At 40.1% G+C, this 18,813-nt stretch overlaps 1 protein-coding gene across 1 annotated transcript; it reads left to right on the plus strand.

The window, feature by feature from the left end:
* The first annotated feature begins 10,972 nt into the window (after positions 1 to 10,972).
* Positions 10,973 to 14,691, plus strand: SMLR1 (small leucine rich protein 1). The gene is made up of 2 exons (XM_064707178.1): positions 10,973 to 11,166; positions 14,537 to 14,691. Exons 1-2 carry the CDS (start codon positions 11,034 to 11,036, stop codon positions 14,689 to 14,691), a joined length of 288 nt encoding a protein of 95 aa, XP_064563248.1. The 5' UTR covers positions 10,973 to 11,033.
* Positions 14,692 to 18,813: the final 4,122 nt, after the last annotated feature.

Genomic DNA, 18,813 nt, shown 5'->3' on the forward strand with positions numbered 1-18,813 from the left:
TGAATGACAAAGACCATCTGGGGTGTTTGTGAAGGAGTTAAAAGAAGAAATATTCTTAGGCAGCACAAAATAATTCAGCAAGTAAAAAGAGCAGATTTCCAAATGGTTACTAGAGAAACTGAATGTTCATCTCAGACTCCCTTCAGCAGTTACCTCCATAAAATTGTTAATGCAATCTGGAGAAGAGTCTTTGATGTTTATTTCAGCACCATCAGTAAATTTATAACAAGAGAAGAGTATTTCATATTCTCTGAGACAAGCCAGTGAGAAGGTAACAATACCACCTTTTAAGAGTGTTAAACAGAAAATTACTTCAATTAAGTCTTTTTTTAGCCTGACGATGCTAACTTCGTTTTGTTAAACACAATCAACTGTCACAGAAGACATGGCATTTAGGTGAATTTCCCTAAGTTATACTGGAATATTGCTAATATCTGGAACAGAGTAATCCCCCCACATTTTTGGTATTACTTCTCCCAGTAACTCCAAATAATGGCTAGAGCAGTAAACTAAGTGATTTGCTTTCACTTTTCCTGGGTTTTTTCCCTTGTAATTTTGGCTATTAGGGTTTAAACTCCCTTATCTTACTCCCAGCAAGCAGAGTTCACAGGAGCAGCATATGAGCTCCTTATCCCCTTTTACCAAGTAGGTTATTGGAGACATTCTTTCTGTCTCTTTACCCTTCAGCTGGTAGTCAACATTTCCAAGCTACATTATTATTTAGAGACGTGAAGTAGGGATAGAAATGTTTGTTTATTTATTTGAGAAACATGACCCTTTTTAGTAATCAAAAGATAGGCGGGCTTTGCTTTTCCAAATTCTTGGTAGCCAACAGTGCCATTAACACAGTTTCTCTCAGGCTTAAGACACTAAAATTTCTTCTAATTCATCTGCCTAGTTTGGCAGTTTTTCATTTGTCTAATTCATTGCTCAGGCAGAGGAAGAACAAAACTGCCCAAGACAGAACATTCACAATAATTATTTAAAATCATCAACCCCAGTAACCTGCAGCCGTTACCTTCCCTTGTGTTCAGAGCCCAGAGAAAGTCCCAGCTCTTTGATGTTGTCATGTGCCATCCCACCTTTTCCCCAATGAATTGTGATATGGAAGATGTTTCTTAGTGCTTTGGGTATGACCAAAGATACACTAAATTTCTCTACTACTGATTAAATGAGATGATTCCCTGCCTCTATCCAGCTGAGGGAAATCTGTCAACTACAGCTGCCCTGTGCATCCTCCATCGAGGTGACCTCAGGAAATGCTTAGAAGATAAAGCAGTTGCTTTCTTACTAAAAATTTGTGAAGATAGGGTAAAAATCTTAGCTTCTGTTGCTGCAAAATTAGAATTGTGAGTTCCAACAACCCCAGGAGGTGCTGAAGTCCCAGCACATTTAAGGGAGTGAATCCATCAGTGCTTTGCACAATGCCTGGGGACCCTTAGATAGAAAGCCCTATCAGAACTTCAGATGTCGGTATCATGGCTCTGCCCAATGTGCAAATAAGCACTACAGAAAGACAGGAGATCGCAGCTCTCTAACGTCGTTTGATTGTAACCCATTATCTGAGTATCCCTGAGTGCACTGTACTTCTGCAATCCACTGATTGAAGAAGAGTGCTAGATAATAAGTGCTGTTGGAAGCCATTGAAAAATCAGCAGGTCACTGTCACACAACTGACTGTAAGTGAAAACAGATAATGCCACCAAGATAAAACCAGCATGAATGGAAGAAACAGTGTGTGGGTGATTGGAAAAGAAAATTAATCAAAAATATTTTTTAAAAGTGTATTTTCACTAGTTTCTCTCCAGCCTTTCAACCTACCAAAGAAGAAGCATGCTGCAAAAATAATTACAGATGATTGCAGCTCTGAAGATGCCATGTTGTTTCTGTTTTTGTAAACAATAAAACTGCCCAGATATTCAAGACTGAAAAATCATAGCCTTCAGATCCAGGCATGCACACACCATAACACAAAAATATGTCACCAGGCAGAGTAGGCAGTATGAGTTCACAGCTACTCCCTGATTACTGCCCAGGCAGGCACAAGCTCACCAGAAGAGTGATTAGCCACCACATGTCGGCAGGGCAGCTGAAAATCTGCTTGGGGGCACATTCCCACTGAGTAGCCAAGTGCTACTCTGCGTTCATATGCTTTTCAGTCCATACAAACTAAAGTTTTCTTGATAGCCCACTGTGAGGTAGAGTTCTCAGTGTGTTTGATACATTAAACATATCTGCAGCTCTTCCTGCCCATCTGTTTTATTTCATTCTCTTGACATTTGTGACTTCTGTTTTTTCAAGGAGTCAAAGTACTAAGTGTATTTTTTGAATAAGGATCAGACATCTGTACAAGGGCAAAGCCATTGCAGGGAAGCTAAATGAATTCCTTTAGTAAATATTCACTTTGGAATAAACTGGGGAGACTCCCATGCTGGAATTTCTGGGTGGAGAATAAGGGAGAGCAAATAGCTAAAATTTGAAGTGGCTGTAGACAAAGTTACTGAACTAACTGTGAAAATGCACACTAAAATATCCCTATTATTCCCTGAGGACTTCTAAGAGAAATCAAGGATGAAGTAGGTGAGTTATCCAACAGTAGTGGATAACTGTTTAAAACTGGCTTGCTGTCTCAGGGTTTGAGGACGTAAAAACCACAATGAGTTTCACAAGAGACATTGGGAACCCCAGTACAAAAGGCAAATTAGTAAAATTGCTATTTTAAGCAAAAGATATTTCATTCTCTCACTTCAGGGTCAACTATGCAATCAATGTATTGAAGTACCTGTACAAAATCAGCTTAAGAGTCTTGCTCCCTCGTACAGACATACTGGCCATCATATCAGTGAAGTCTTACAGGGTCTATCAGCATTGCCAATACAATGTGAAAAGTCAGCAAGTTGGGGCAGCAGATGCTCAGAGCAGCCGTACCTGTTTCAAACAGGAATTATTTTCTCTCCCCTTCTTTCTATTTTACCAGTTTGAAGCTCCTTTTTTCTGCTTCCATGGCTCTGCATGGTTTAACATTCATGACAGAGAAGCTGCTGCCTATGGAGCAGTTTTCTGATGAGGATGGGTTATCTTTGCCTTATCATTTTCATCAGTAAAAGACCTTAGAATGCATTCCTCATTCAGGGAAAAAAACCACAGTTGCTGCTCTCTTAAAACACTACATAAAATTCCCCAAGACAGAACATCCACAATAATTATTTTAAATCATCAAACAAGGCAGGATTAAAAGCTCTTTCCTTGGTTTTACATGCTTCCATGTGTAAATTAGCATTTGTTGATGCCCATGTCAGTATTAAGCATAAGGTTTTCTGGATATGTTAGAGTATAAGGAAAAACATGAAAGGTGGTCTGTCTATCTCCTTTCTGGGAAGAGGAGAAAAAAAAAGATCATTTCATGCCAGCAGATGGCTACAACTCATTACTGTGTAAATGTAGAGTGTGGAAAGTGGAATGACAATTAGCACTCACCAGAAATACATAACAGAGAATGATATGTGCTCATGCCATTTCATTTCATGTCACATTAATTGAGTACTAGATAGCTGACAAAATGTGTTAAACTAACCATGGCTTTCGCTGGCAGCAGCTGAAAATTTGTCTCACACAGAGATTTCATTTCCTCCCAGATGCTGTGACAGAGGAGGCAGCTTTGCACACACACTCACTTCCCCAGCACTGCTGACGAGCTCACTGCTCTGCTCATTTCACTGTCAGGTATTTTCACCCAGGTTACATCAGGCCTGAGCCCAGTAAGTTTTTGATTGCCCCTATCCAACCAGCAGCTCGGATCCTTCCATGGAGGAACCCTTTTTCTCCAGAGAAGGAGCCTGTACCACAGGAGGCAGCTCCAGATCAGTTTCTTATGAGGGAATCTCGCAGGGAAAACCCGCATAAAATGTCTGCCAAACCTGTAATGAGCAACTTGAAACAACTTGGCTTACTGGCAACAGTGGCACAGACACTTTCAGCATGGGTCTTGAGTTGCCTACAGCTCTATCTACTCTATGAAACTTGGGCTGTTTCTTAAGGATGTCTAATAAGGTCACACAGAGATACTGCAAAATCCTCAGGTGCCCTGCAAAGTAGCTGAAGTGTTGTGGCTCAAGTGACTAAGGGCACACAAGTAGGCACAAACAAGACTACATGCCCTAGAAATCACTCTGATCTGGAAGACACCACTTTTATACTTTGCAGAGCCATGCTTCAAATTCAGTACAGCTACACATCTGTGCATGTTTAGCCACCAAATAAAATGCTTCTGCATTAGGCCCACCCCACAGCTTGCTCACAGGGCTCAGAACCTATCTGTGGGGCTGAGCAGCCTCCCTCACTATCCACACTGCAGCTGCCCCAGCCCCGTGCTGGATGATGGAACCATAGAACATCCTGAGCTCCTAGCCCTGCACAGGACAACCCTAAAAATCAACTGGGGCTGGGGTCACACTGCCCAAGAAGCAGAATCTGGAGCATTTCCAGTTCAGTCTCTTGAGCTGGCTGGGCACAGCTGTAAATCTTGCCACTGTAGCCTCCAATCCATCATCTTTTCCTATGGGGAAGTGGGAAAAGAAACAGTGCATTACTCCACGGCTACACGGTGACTTAAAACTCCCTGAGGTATGGTAGGGTAGCAACACTAGGGCAGCAGGCATGTTGCAAAGTAATATCACGAGGTATTAGGTAACCAAGAGGTAACAAATGGCGTAATTCAATTGAAACATAACAAACAGCACATCACATTGGAAATCAAACCAGCTAAAAAAAGTCAGCTTAGGTTTTACAATTGCTGTGATCACTTCTCCAGACCTTTACATAGTAGTTTCAGGATCAGTTATGCATCAGGACACCAAATGAAAGTGGAGCCTCTTCTAGTTTCTAGAAGCACATCTTCATGCTTTGTTGGTTGCTGTGTGAAAAGCAAGCTGGCACTGAGCAAACAGTGATAGAGCAAACTGCCGTCACAGCTGGGGCTATGGGATATGGGTAAGACAAAAAGACAGCCCTGTGTTACCACTGTACAACCATTCCCAGATCAGCCTGGCTCTGCCTTTCCTGTATATCAGGCAGCAACGTTTCTCATCACTCACTCACTCACTCACTCACTCACTCACTCACTCACTCACTCACTCATCTACACTACCTAAAGGTTACATTGATTTTATCTTTACTAATCAGGGAGAAAAGCGCACTGACAGGCAGCCATGAGCTGTCTGAGAGACAAGACAGAAAGAGATTCAGTTTGTTTTGCAGTGTTTAATTAAAAAGACAAATATACCACTCAATTAAATACACTGCTTGAAGTCTCACACAGAGAGCATTCATCATTTGGCTCCTAAAGATCCATGGTCTTCCAACAGAAAGGGATTCAGCTGTCAGGAGGGATGCTGCAGGACTAGGCTATGCCAGGTACAGCTGAAATCCAGAGTCATTGGGAACCAGGCTCATTAGATACAGGTGAACAGTGGGCAGCTCGAACAAGAAACTGTACACACACATAAACACTCTCTAAAGTGAGTAATAGAAATCAACCCATTTCCAAAATTTTTAGCAAAATTGTTCAATGGAGAGAGTAAATATTTATTAACTTACAATATCTGACACACTTTAAAATTTGTATTTAACAGAAATACAAATAATAATTCCAAAATAAAAATTTACTGTCTCTCTGTTGAGCCATATTTCAAGTCAAGGACAAGCATGACAAGCCATGAATATAAAATATGGACTCTAGGAAAAATGCTGTGGTCAGAGGATTAGGAACAATGAGATTTTTTATTCTTTCAAAATTGTGCAGGAAGCAATAGAGATGTTGGCAGCAGCTCATATCAGGGTGGTTTAAGCAATAATGTATGGAATGTGTTACTTTCAATGAATATTTTGGTTTGTGCTCAAAGAAAAGGCTCATCCATTTGTACCACTGCCAGATGTTTGGGCACAGGTAGATTGTTATTCACCTGTACAGGTGATTAACTACAAAGCTGAAAATTAAATAACCTGTACTGAACTTTGAAAATCAAGAAGCCTGAAAGAGACCTGGAAGTTGGCAAAGAAGGTTTTGGCATTTTTTCCACTTCAGCTAATTTTCCATAAATCTTAATCATAATATTGAGTAGCCTAGAAACCCATTATTTTTGTGCCAACACTCAAATGATCTGGCCTAGTTATAGGTAAAAAAACTAAATGCAAGCCATGAAGAATGCAAAGATTGTTCAAAGAGATAGAAAATCAGAATATAAATAAGCTACTTAGCATAGTTTATGCAAAATAGATGGTACTTTGTTAATGAGATTACAAGTCTCTTTGATAAAGTCAACCACAGTTTCAATACACCTAGGAGTCCTAAGGCACTTGAATCAATAGCACAAGATGTGCTCATTAAAAAGTAATCACTTTTCTATATGAATAGAGCGCACAAGTAATGAATTAGGAATTGCTGCAGGGATTTTAAAAGTCATATCCACATGGTGGCTACTGCAGTGCTCCTGGTGAGGCAGTGGTTACACATCTGGCAGCAAAGCCATCTCCAAACTCAAACAGAAATGGATCCAGTTTCACAATAATCTCATTAACACTTTCCCTCAAAGCCCAGAAACAGCTTATGCAGCTTTTCAGCTGGATCAATAACTTGAAGCAGTTCACACCATTCAGACACAAATACTTGTATTAGAAAAGCAACAAAGTAGAAAATCAGCAAAGTAAGAGAGGGGAAAAAACCCTCAGGTACAAATTTGTATAGAATCAGCACTTCTAAAAGGTGCAGATCATCAAAGGCTTGATGCTGAGCAGTAAGAAGTGACAAGCAGTGAGGCTGTGTGATCTGGATCCTTTGTTGGGTTTATCATGACACAAACCATTAAAACATTTCCAAACAAAAATTTTCCATCTAGAAACAAGCTTAAAAGGTCATCTCTAAAACTTGCCCTGGGCAACAACAATCCTGAAGAGGACTAAGACAGCAAGCAGGTGTGTAATTCAAGTGCCTCCAAATGCTCTACCAATCAGGGCCTCACAAGCCCACCCAATGAGTGAAAAACTGATTTAGCAATAGCAAGTGGGAATAGAGACATGAATATACCTCTAGGAGTGTCTCAGGTGGAACTGTTATGAAAATGCAACTGTCAGGATGCCCAGATTTCAAAAGACACCTTTAAAAATTAGACAAAGCACAGAAAACATGCAAGGAAGTGTCAAGGATGGGCAAACCCCCCATATTTCCTGGAGGAATTAAGAGACCAGAATGGGTAGCTTAACACAAAGATACTGAGACATGACACTTCCAGGCATAAGTACTTTCACAAAGGGAAAAAACCAGATCTCCCAAACCTCCCTGATGCCCTGAGGAAGGTGCATGCAGAACAAGTGGCTGAAAAAGCAGAACCACGTCAAGCTCTAAACCAGACATGAAGTGGGTGTTTTTACATCATGAACAAGGCATGGAAAGGGACAGATGATTCTCTGTCTCCTGATGTTTTCAAACAAAGGCTAAGTGCTTTTTGGGAAAACAAGCCTCAATCAATTTATTGGATTCTGCAAAGGACATGGAAGGAAATGAAATTGCCTGTAATAATAAAAATATCAAACTACCTGATCTAATAACCTTTATTGAATTTATGTCGGAAAGGAGACAGACAGTTTTGGTGTTCTAGCAGAACATCCAGGATAAAGATGCTCATTTAGCATTTAAATTTAATAACCTTAATATATATTTCAGGAAACCTTGTGCCTTGATAGCCCCAGGAACTAAAGCCCTTTTTCATCCAAAATGTGTTTTCTGAGCAGTGTAAACTTACTAACTTACCAACAGCCTTAGCCAGCTTACCAATGCTCATCCTGGGCTAGGGACACTTCTGGGAATATCCAGTCCTCTGGGGCCAGTTCCAGCCCTGGCTCAGGGAGGAATAAGAGTTTTGACCCACTGGTGTGTGCTGGAAGGCTCTGTCCTTACTGGGCCAGGACCCAACTCCTGCTTCCTCTTTCCACCATAATAACAGAAATATTGATTGACAAAAAGTTTCAGTCTTACAGCAAATTTTTCAGTGTCTTCTCTAAGAAAGAGCAACCTCAGCTTTGCCAGATCATCTGCTGTGCATGTTGGCAATTTGCCTGTACAAAACTTAAGCACCTTGGCTTCTGCCACCGCTCTTGAGCACCTACAATAACCAGGCTTTCTTTATTTACTGTAGCTCAGTCTTCACAGGCACATCTTCCTCTTTCCCCTCAGCACCAATAGGTACTTCTTTGCCTTTTTATATTCCCTACTAAAGCCATCTAGAAATTTTAGAGAATATTTTCCTTTGTGATTGAAACAAACTGTGATTGAAACAAAATATTCAACAAGAAAGTGTGTGAAAATATGTGTCCTTAACACATACACAAACACACAGAGATCAGCAGTAAAAGTGATTCCTTCCAACAAGGCAGGTGTGATGTTCATAATTTCTAGTGTTAGTTGGCAAGTTTGGAAAATAGAAAGTCATTTGAAATTTGAATTAATTAATTCATGTTCACATTTCTTGCAAATAATCAAAATGACACAGCTGAAATAGGAGTTTTATTGGCTGTAAAATTAATGTTCCTGAAATTCCTTCTCACAGGAAATTAGGTTTCTGATTCAAGCCAAAATGAAAACTTTGAAATGGCTGAAATCCCTGTTAACCATAAAGCAAACTTTGGGCAGGCCCACCCTGCAGCGCCTTAAGGGTAACAAGCGATCAGTTCTGTTTTTCCAGTGGGTGAACAGTCAGTGACAAGTCCACAAAGCATGTGAATCCATCTATTTCCCAAACACACCCAAGCCCCACAGATCAGCCAGGAAACCGTATGTTTCTTGTCAGTAATCCACGCCAGGCCCACATTTCCCAGTTTTCCTCTGGCTGTGGCAGACGACACGCGAGGCATTGCTGCTGCAAACAACCCTGCCTGCCCAGCAGCAGAGCTCCCCTTGCCTTCACACAAACCATCCCAGCCAGCCCAGGTGGGAATTCAACTGCCTTCATGGCAAAAGTGTGTTTGACCTCGTTTCCATTGCATTTGTCCTGCTTCAATATGGAAATTTGCATTACATGTCTGCCACCCTGAGCAACCTCGAGTCAAGCTTTGTTCCTCACTGCTGAGACCAGAGCTGGCAGCTGCCATTTCTCAAGGAGGTTGTACAAATGTGAAGAGTTGAGAATTTTCTTATTCTTCCCCAGCAAAAATTAACCACTTTGAATCCGTCAGGTGCCTGAAACCACCAGAGGCAGGTGTGACAAGCAAGTCAAGCTACTTATTTCACCCCACCTGACTCACATTTGACAGAAAGAAATTGTATCACAGGCACACAGAGTAACCCAATTTAAAAAATCCAAGTATTTTGCCCTTGTATGCAGGTATTTAGTGCCCATAAATATCATTATGGTCCATACCAGGCATATCAAAGAGAAGTATCCCTGGGCTCATTTTGTAATATCACAGTGCTCAGAATTCAGTCACAGACTTCACTCTCAAAGACCAAACATTCTAACTACTCTTCATATTTTTATATAATAACAACACAGTTAGGAAGGAATTTAAAAAAATGTGCCAGAAGAGTGTTCATCAAATACTGCAACTGTTTTGCAAACCCGAACAACAACAATCACAATCGTCTAAAAAAAAGGGAATTAACTTTTCATGCACAAAGGAAAAAAGTCTAAGGAATTTATTGATCACAGCTGACAGGTATCTATTCAAGAAAGGAATTATCTGGCAACAGATGGGCCTATAATAATATTAATATCTTCACCATCTGGCTTTTAAACCATGCTTTTCATCAGTAGTTCATAAAGCACTTTATGAATGAGGTCAAACATCTTGTAGGAAAAGGCAGAATAAGATACAACAAAGCTGAAGCTGAACAAAGATAAGCAAGAAATAAGACACACTCCATTTGCTCTTTTATCAGTTACAACAGCAGGTAATTAACAAAACAAGGGATTCGCCTATAAACATTATATTATTCATAACTTGTTAAAAAGACAGGACCTCAAATATCTTACAGCTCAAAAATCTTCAAAAGTTTTTAGGTGAGATTTTTTGCCTCTTGAAAAAAATAGGTGAAGAAAACAAGGTGAACACAGTATATTATAATACAGTATATTATACATACCTCTTTCTCTTGAAAGTCTATATCTGTCTACTGCATTTCCCCTTGGTTCCAGCCTACCCACCTACCCAATAAGTGAAGCAAACCTTGTACAGTCTTTCTGGATGCTTGGACAGAACTGCTTACAATATGGTTGCAAATCTGAAGGTGTAGAGGGCTATGAAATGATTAATCATCTTTAAAAAAATCGATTAAGAAGATCAATGCATGTAAGGCAGAAGTTTGCCATAGGCTGGTGACCGGATGGGAAAAACGGAACTACTTGAACATTTAAAAGGTTCTTGAATTCTCTGGCACATCTGCCCTCCCAAAATCATACATTTTCAACTTCACTAAGAAAGAAACTTTCCTGAGTTTCGCTGTTCCACAGCTGCTCTTTGGAAAGAATGCTATTGGCACCACATCACCACAGCTTCTTGCTTCAGTGGTTTGGTCTGAAAACTCTTCAGAGCTGAGACCACATGTGCCTGTGTGGAATGTACAATAGGGTCCTCACCCTGAGTGAGAATTTGAGATCTACTGTAAAATTAATAATATATCTAGGAAGAAGGTGCTTATTATTCAGAATGGCCTGGACAGTGTTAGCAGATGACAGAACCCACACTGCTCCAAAGGCAGGAGCAGCCTCACATATTGAGCCCTGCCCAGCCCAACATCCAAAGGTTTCAAAGCCCTGCATTACTTCAGCACACACTTTGAAACTTTGTTGTTGAATAACTTTGTGAGTGAACTCCAGTACTTCTGGAATCACAGACCTAGACAAACAAACCAAAGTCCAAAAAGAGATAATGACCTGAGCAAAGGGCAGAATGTCCATCAGGGGAAAAAGGAAGAAAGCAGAATAAATAAGGTCTAGACTTGGAGACCTTAAGGATCTGGCTTGGCACGGTTTCCAGAGAGGAAAATGAGTGTGGGTTACGTACTGTCAGTGTTTGTGAGGGAGCTGCCTGGTCCTGTTCTCTTTGCTGGGATCTTTATGCCCGTGACTTTGCTCCTGCTGCTGCTAATTGTCTACTTCAGGATCAAACTAAGAGAAGGTGAGTCAAGACTTGGGGACAAAGACCGGGAGGGAGACAAACCTTCTCTAATTCAATAGGCAACTTAGGCTTGTACCATTAACTAAACTGAAGACAACTATGATCAGAAACAATTTTATAAAGTTGTATTTTAGACCATTTCCTGTTTGAAAAACACAAAGTATTTGTTTACAACTTGAATTGACCCTCATTTAAAATGCCATAGTTTTATATACTATATTACACTATAGGATATTTTACTGTTTTACACTATAGAAGGGGCAACCAGAACAACAAAAAAGGCAGTTAATGTACAGATCATTTTCTTCTGTGCTTACACTGTGCAAGTCTTCAGTGAGACAGGTAGCAGCAGTTACATCCTATAAGTAATTCGGCTTTGAGAATGTATCTATGTTCTTTCAAAAGTTTGTATTTGCTCTTATTTTGTACCTAAGAGCACATTTGCCATGCTGCCTTTTCTATTTTTAAATCAGCTTAAACTCACTTCAAAAATCCATCTTCTGAGTAAAACAAAACCAAAACCCTGATCCCAATGCAAATGTGCAGTGACTGTAACACATCTGTGTACTGAGAATTAAGGCCGCTCACTGGGCCCAAGTGTGGGGAGTTTCTTTTAGACAGGAACATCCTGTACCTCAGACCATCCAGTCTCGATGGGATGATCATGCCCTCCAGATTCGGGTCCCAGCTGCAGCAGCAGATCCACACATGCTCTTGCTTTAGAGTTCCAGCTGCCAAAGCCAGCCTTGGGGCACATTCAAACCCGAGGCCTCAACCATTCTTTCCTGCAGCTCTTTGAAAGCACTCTTGCTGCCACTGGCCTAATCTTGTTCCTCAGATTCTCTGTCTTTTGATCATTTTATCTATATGGAGTGTCAGGAGAGCTAAGAGGACAGCCCAGGTTTTCTCTGTAAACTGCAGATTGCCTCTTGATACAGCTTGGTGAGAACCATGCCTGGGACAATGTTTCACAATGCTTCTCCCACCGCAGGTTTCAGCTCTGGCAGAGCAGGCTGGGGCAGACAGGCCAGTCCTGTCCACAGGGCTCTGCAGATCTCCTGAGGCCTCTCACCGAGCTGGCCTGCAGTGCACCAGCCCAGCAGGAGAAGGATTTACCCACCAGTGCCAGGCCAGGACAGAAATCTCACTTAGAAATCTCACAAGACAAACACTGTAATAAGTGCACTCAGATTTTACTCTATCATGAAAATTTGGCCACTTAATATAAGAAAGTTCATGTACAGCCAGAAATGTAAAATAAACGATCTTCCTGTTTTGTGCAAGTGTCCAGGCAGGCTTTAACAGAGGAAAGGTGTTTGCATACGAGCACAGACCTCAAGCTACCTTCAGGCTGCAAAAACTCGAACATTTCCTGTTCAAGATGTACTTTCAGATGCTGAATTAATCTGCAAGGGAAGCCTGCTCCACATGTCTAACCCAGCCCTGCCTTGGGTTATAGTTTATTCTTAGAGCAAGGTGCTAGTGGTTTTTCACATGCTAATAAAACAACAACAATAAACAGTGCAATGCCAAAACATTGTGCAATTCAGTATCTGTGAGGAAATAGGAAGGCTAAGTAACAGGAGATTAGTTTTCTTACTTGAAAGTGGTTGAAATGAAGTGACATTATTACATTTGACTTCAGATAAAAGCAGATAAAATATTTTCCCTTTCAGTAAATTATATGAGCTCTGTGCTCATATAAAGTCAGACAGTTATTATGAAATAATACTGAGCGGCTACTGAACTCCCTGTTACCTGGTGATGCTCTCACTTTTCTATTCCAGCTAGGATGAAGCAAGCCAGGAAAAGCAGGTGGGCTACTGATGCCATCACTTCAGGTATTTTGCTGGGGCTCAGACAATACTTTCATTAAGCCAGATGAACCCATCTGAAAAAAAAATCCACTGACATTTGCATTCGTGATGCATGACCAACTGCTGAAACAGACTGTCTTGCCTTTTTCTACAGCACTCATATCCTCGTTAGACACACTTTCTGCAGGTCTGTAAATAATCTACAGCACCAGATGTTTAGTTCTGCTTCTCTTACAGCACAGAAAATTTAGCCTTGGATTTGTAATGAGTTTAAGCAAGCAATGGTTTTGTAAATTTTCTGAGATTAGTAATCAAGGGTGTAAGAGAGAGGTGAATGAGGTAGTTGGCAGACTAATTTGCCAAAGGAATATTGCTGCTGTGCTTCTCTCTTTCAAAACCAAGAAGGATGCTTGAAGGGAATCATCTGGCTTTTCAATGCCTCAGGAAAGGAGACACTTTAGTTTGCAGATCACAGGTGTTCTGGCTGGGATTCTCAAGAGGATGTGAGATGAATTCCTGTCTGTGTAATACTTCAGGCATTGCATTCCCAGCTCTGTCTCCAAGATCTTTTTCTTGAGCTGAGACTGTCAGAACCAACCTACTGTTTTGGCCTCCAGCCAACTTACACAAAACATCCTGAGCAGCTCTCCCTGTACAAGCAAGTGGAGCCAACTTTAGCTTAAGACCATGAGGTGAGAGAAATAGATAAGCCTGAGAACAGACTCCTTCAAATGCTATCTATCCTACAAAACAACAGAAATTCTGCAGGTTTCAGCTGTCCATTTTCCTAGATCTCTTCTACTGAAAAAAAAGAAAAAAAAAAAAAAAGAAAAAAAGGAGAGAAATTTTTATTACTAAAATCAAGGCTGACTTGCTTCATTGTTAAATAAGCATTTAATTTTTCTCTGTGCAGTGAGAGAGAAGCTCTGCATAAATATATCAATATATAAATACCTTATAAATAAAACCAAATCATCTAACAAAAACAGCCCACATTCCTTCTGCAAAATTAGCAATGACAAGTATTTTATGGGGTTTTAATTTTTTTGTTTCTCCATCCTTCTTCAAATAATCTCCAAACCTCCAACAGCATGGTCATGTTCTGAAGATGTCCAGTTATGTGGGCAGCAAGCATTTTTCTGCTCTGTCTGTACCACAGGCAGCATCAGGAGGATCAGGCCAGATCAAGGTTCTCACAGCACAGTTGTGTAAAGCAGAACGTGAATTGCTAGTGTAAACTAACTATGCTCTTTGCTGTTGTTTAAGGGTTTTATTCTGATTGAAAGCTGTGGAGGCAAATGAAAACAGAGCATTTCTGCTCATGTCAATAGTTCCTGCTAGTGCTTCACTGGGTATAGTAACAGCCCCAGACTTACACTCAGATTTTCCTCTAGGATCATGGACCAACTAATAACAGTGTACACGTTAGACACCTTCACCTTAGCAAGATTAGTTCTTATTAATATAAGCCAGCTCTTTTTCTTTATAAAAACTCACCATAAGAAATCAGCATATTCTTATGGAATTTTTGTGTTGTTTGGATTATTTTTCAGTTGAGGAGGAAATTGCCATGGCACAAGATTCTAGGAATGCCTTCATGAATCACCGTGGCCGGTGGAAGAAGCCCAGGAGACCCGGACAAAAAGCGAACAGATACAGGAACTCAAGGACATTTAAGGGAGCTTCATGTCTCAGGAAGCAAGCTTAAACCCAGTACTCAGCCCTGCAAACTTAACAATAACCAGCTGTAAATAAATACCACACGTGAAAACAAAACTGGAGAGGAGAAGCCAGTGCTGTGTCATCCTAATGTAACAGCTGCTGCTATTCAGAGTCCTTGCAAGCGGCACTTTGAGCAGCCCAGCAGAGACCAGAGGCCTCCTGCAATGAACTGCCTTGGTTCCCTTGTGTGGCCCAGGATTTGGGGGCAGGGACAGAGCCCTGCTCACCAGCCCCTCCCTGGCCTACCAAGGAGAAAGGATACAACAAGCTCCTGAGAGAGCTGAGCTGGCACATCCAAGGCAGGCAGCCTTATGAAATCGAGATGCATAAGTAACAAGCTGATATCAAGCACCAACATCTGGGAAATTGAAAAGGGTTTTGAAGGGGAAGTGACATTTATTAGCTTGTACACTTCAGGAAAGACTGTGGGTTTTGTAAAGTATTCTTTCCACAGAATTTGGAAGCAAAATGTAACAGTAGCAAGAAACAAAAGGATTTCTCACTGCTGACCAAAAATGCTGAATTTTGAAACCATGGAAAGATTTAGTTAGTAGTCTGTAAAACAGCTATTACTCTCCTTTAAGGACAAATCAAATGGATGACTTTTGCAAATAAACTGCAGAAGCATGGGATTATGTTTTTTGTGAGTGAATTGACATGCATTTAAAAAAAAAAAAAAACTTCCTTCCTGCTGCCCTGTAGCCATAGATGCACAGTTTTAAGGGCATCTCAGATTGCCTGTGGCTGATGGCCCACAACAATGCAACTCAAACAGTTTGCAAGTACTACTGGCTGTTGGCTTCTCTGATTCTGACTCTCAAGTTTAAACCCAAACTGGCAAGGAATGAGAAGTGACTGTCATTACTGTCCTCAGTGTTCACTGTCTTTGTCTTCTAATGGTTGCTGTCTGCAATTACCTTTCAAAAAAGCTATTTATCATTACTCATTCTGTGAGAGTGGATAATGCCTTTTCTAAGATTATGTACGATTTTGCAGAGTTTCAGTTCTCATAGACTTTAAGAACTCCTTGGAATAATTTTATAGAAATACTTAATAGGACCATGACCACAGGTTTAAAAAACACTGTAATTTATCAAAGTCTGCAGAGAAAAAAAGAATTTAGACAGCAAGTACCCTTACACACTCTCCCCCATTTTAATACTTGCCAAATTAAAAAAGATAATTCATCACACTGGTTTATATCTGTGCAAATAACACAGAATACATTGCACAGGTGAAGAGGCAATTGTTTGGAAATGGAAACAATCTTTTGCAAGGAAGTTGAGACAGCTGCTGCAAAGAATTTACTTTCTACATTTAAGGAGGACACTGCCTTCTTAAAGCAGTGATCTGGGATGTTGATCAGATGCAAAAGGAATTCTAACACACAGAATCCCAAACACTCACTCTCTCACTGCCCAAGAAAAGACTGGCCAGGACCACATGTAAAAAATACAGAATGAAAATTGATTTTGTTAATTCCACAGTGTGCCTGAGAATGGGGAGATTTGAAATGTCAAGAAGTGGTAACACTCTTGAACAGCACTTCATTGCAAAATAGTGGTATGGATACCAAAGACAACACTGTCCATAGACTCTGTGCCTTTGACAGAACTGCTTATTGAGCTGTAACTGCTAACATGTAGGAGGATCTGACATTCACGACTTAGCAACATGCAATGAAAATTCTCAGGCCTTGTTGTTTTCCGTTCCATTACTGAATAGTGTCAAGAAATATGTTTTCATACTACCAGCATAAAACACACCATACAACTCCTTCAAAACAAGAAAATACGTATTTAAGTAACACCACAGAACAACATCTTTGTCTAGATAAACTGTACAAGCACTCTCCAAACATATATGGAGAGTAATTGCAAGGAAATAACTTATCTTCAATTACTGCTGTCACTGAAGAGTCCTCTCTCTTCCTGTCTCTAGCAATAATGTGAAGTTAGACTCTACTCCACCCACAACCAGTAAGCATGTTTAAAACCTTCCTGCCTGTGACTGCTCCCCTTTCGCTTCCCAGAACACAATTTCAGGTCTCAACATTTAAGCTGGAAAGGTACTGAGAGAGATGGTAAAGTGACAAAGCATTGAGAAAGCACTTTTGGCTGGGGAATGACTGAAGAGAGTGATTGATAGGTGTCTGTTCCAAACTCTGCAGTGATGCTGTCCAAGGATGCTAGAGCAGGGGCAGGTTGAAAAGAAACAAAAAGTGCTTTTGGTTCTTTTTTTCCTTAAGAGACACAGAATGGGTTAAAATGCCTGCTAGAGGAAATTTTTTAAAAGCAATTAGCTAAAAATCCAAAGGCAGAGAAATACTGATAAAGACTGATACACCAGCAAGTATTCAAAAATTGCTCGAGGCTGGAAGAATATTTGGGAAAGTGCTACTTTCTAATATAGCAATCATAGCTACACACACCCCAAGGCAAATACCAGTAGCCTCAGAGACACAGATCTGGGAGAGCTAGTCACTTAGCCTGGCCCAGCAGACATTCATATAGACTTACCTTCAAAAACTCTGGTAGGATTTGCCTCAAACCAAACAGAATATTTTAACACTACAGGAATTATCACAGCATTTCCAATGCTTGCAATTTGTATTAATATTACTGCTCTATCTTTTTCCAAGTGCAGCATGAAAGCCCCAAACAACTGAGCAGCCTGAAAATCAAAAGTTTCAAATCTTCCAGAGGTGTAGTCAATATTTTATTCCATCTGTTTGATGTCTTCTGTGGCCCAATTAAAAGTTACTATTCAGCTGGACTGTCAAATAGAAGAATACTTCAAGAAACACTTTGTATTATAGTTCCTCATTGCTTTGAGCAATAAACCTTTTGTTTAAAGTTTTTCATTGGAGTTGCATACCGGCTATTTACAAAAGCTTTATCTGAGAAATGATCTGTAGAATGAGTACAACATTTATTATGAACCCTGAGGCTACCATTATTAAAAATGAAGATGTATTAAGTGTTTTTTTTGAAAGACCCACATGACTCACTTTAAGTAATTAAGCAGAATTAATTGCTATAATTGTATTTGAAATTGCCCATGTATTATAAAGCTGGTTTTTGAAGTGCCTTGAGAACAATTTCTTTTTTTGCACGTTGTAGTTTTTGCTGTAGGTATATTATATATAAAAAGGTAACAATGAGACTTCAGAATTGCACAATATTCCAGATAATTTGAATAATTACATACAACCTGAATCTGTAAACCTTGACTATTTTTATGACTGATCACACTTAGGGCTTAGGTTTTTCCGCATGACAATGGCTCTTTAATTAGTACATATTTAATCAATGCAAGTGACAGCTATGCACAAGCTATGCTGACCTGAAAATACTATTAACTTTTCACTGACAAAAGGTCCATTTAGTATTTGAAGAAAGACATATATCAGTGAAAATAATATTGTTTCAAGAATATTATATTTGCAGCTTTAAGGATTAAATACAAGTGCAATTAAACCAATATTGATCTAACTAATCAGACCAATCCAAAATCAATGAATTCAAGCAACATGCTGTCCACCCACCAAATGAGATCTGCAACTAATGCTGCACCATATCAAAAATACCTTAAAGATTTTTATATAGCTTTTTCTTACACTTTTGTAGGAAAAATCCACTGAGACATCCTTCTAAATGCATGTGTGTCCATTTTGACCTACATTTACATATCCCAAACTAGCCACTTCTTTGACAACCTCCCTACTCACGCAGCATTGTGTCAGTGTTATCAGGGTGGATGGGGCTCTCTCTCCCTTTTTGAAAAGCAGAATTTCTCTGGTTTTGAAGGAAAGCAGGTAAGACTGCTACCTGCTAATTCCCCAGGTAATGTGGATGCAGTTGAGAATGCCTACAGATGAACAGAAATTACCATCTCTGTTACTGTTGTCATACGTTATCCAAACGACGCAGAGCCAAAGCCAACGAGAACTTCTGTCACACAAGTGTGCTGACAGATGGCAGCCGTCTAAACTGAGAATAGCACCAAAAATACACTGCTCAGAAGTGAAGGAGAATGTAGTCACAAGTTGTATGATTTGTTTTGTTATCTGAAAACCACAGTAGATGCCAACTCAATGAACTCAGTA

This window comes from Zonotrichia leucophrys, chromosome 3 (assembly GCF_028769735.1).
Source record: "Zonotrichia leucophrys gambelii isolate GWCS_2022_RI chromosome 3, RI_Zleu_2.0, whole genome shotgun sequence".
Taxonomy (NCBI): domain Eukaryota; kingdom Metazoa; phylum Chordata; class Aves; order Passeriformes; family Passerellidae; genus Zonotrichia; species Zonotrichia leucophrys.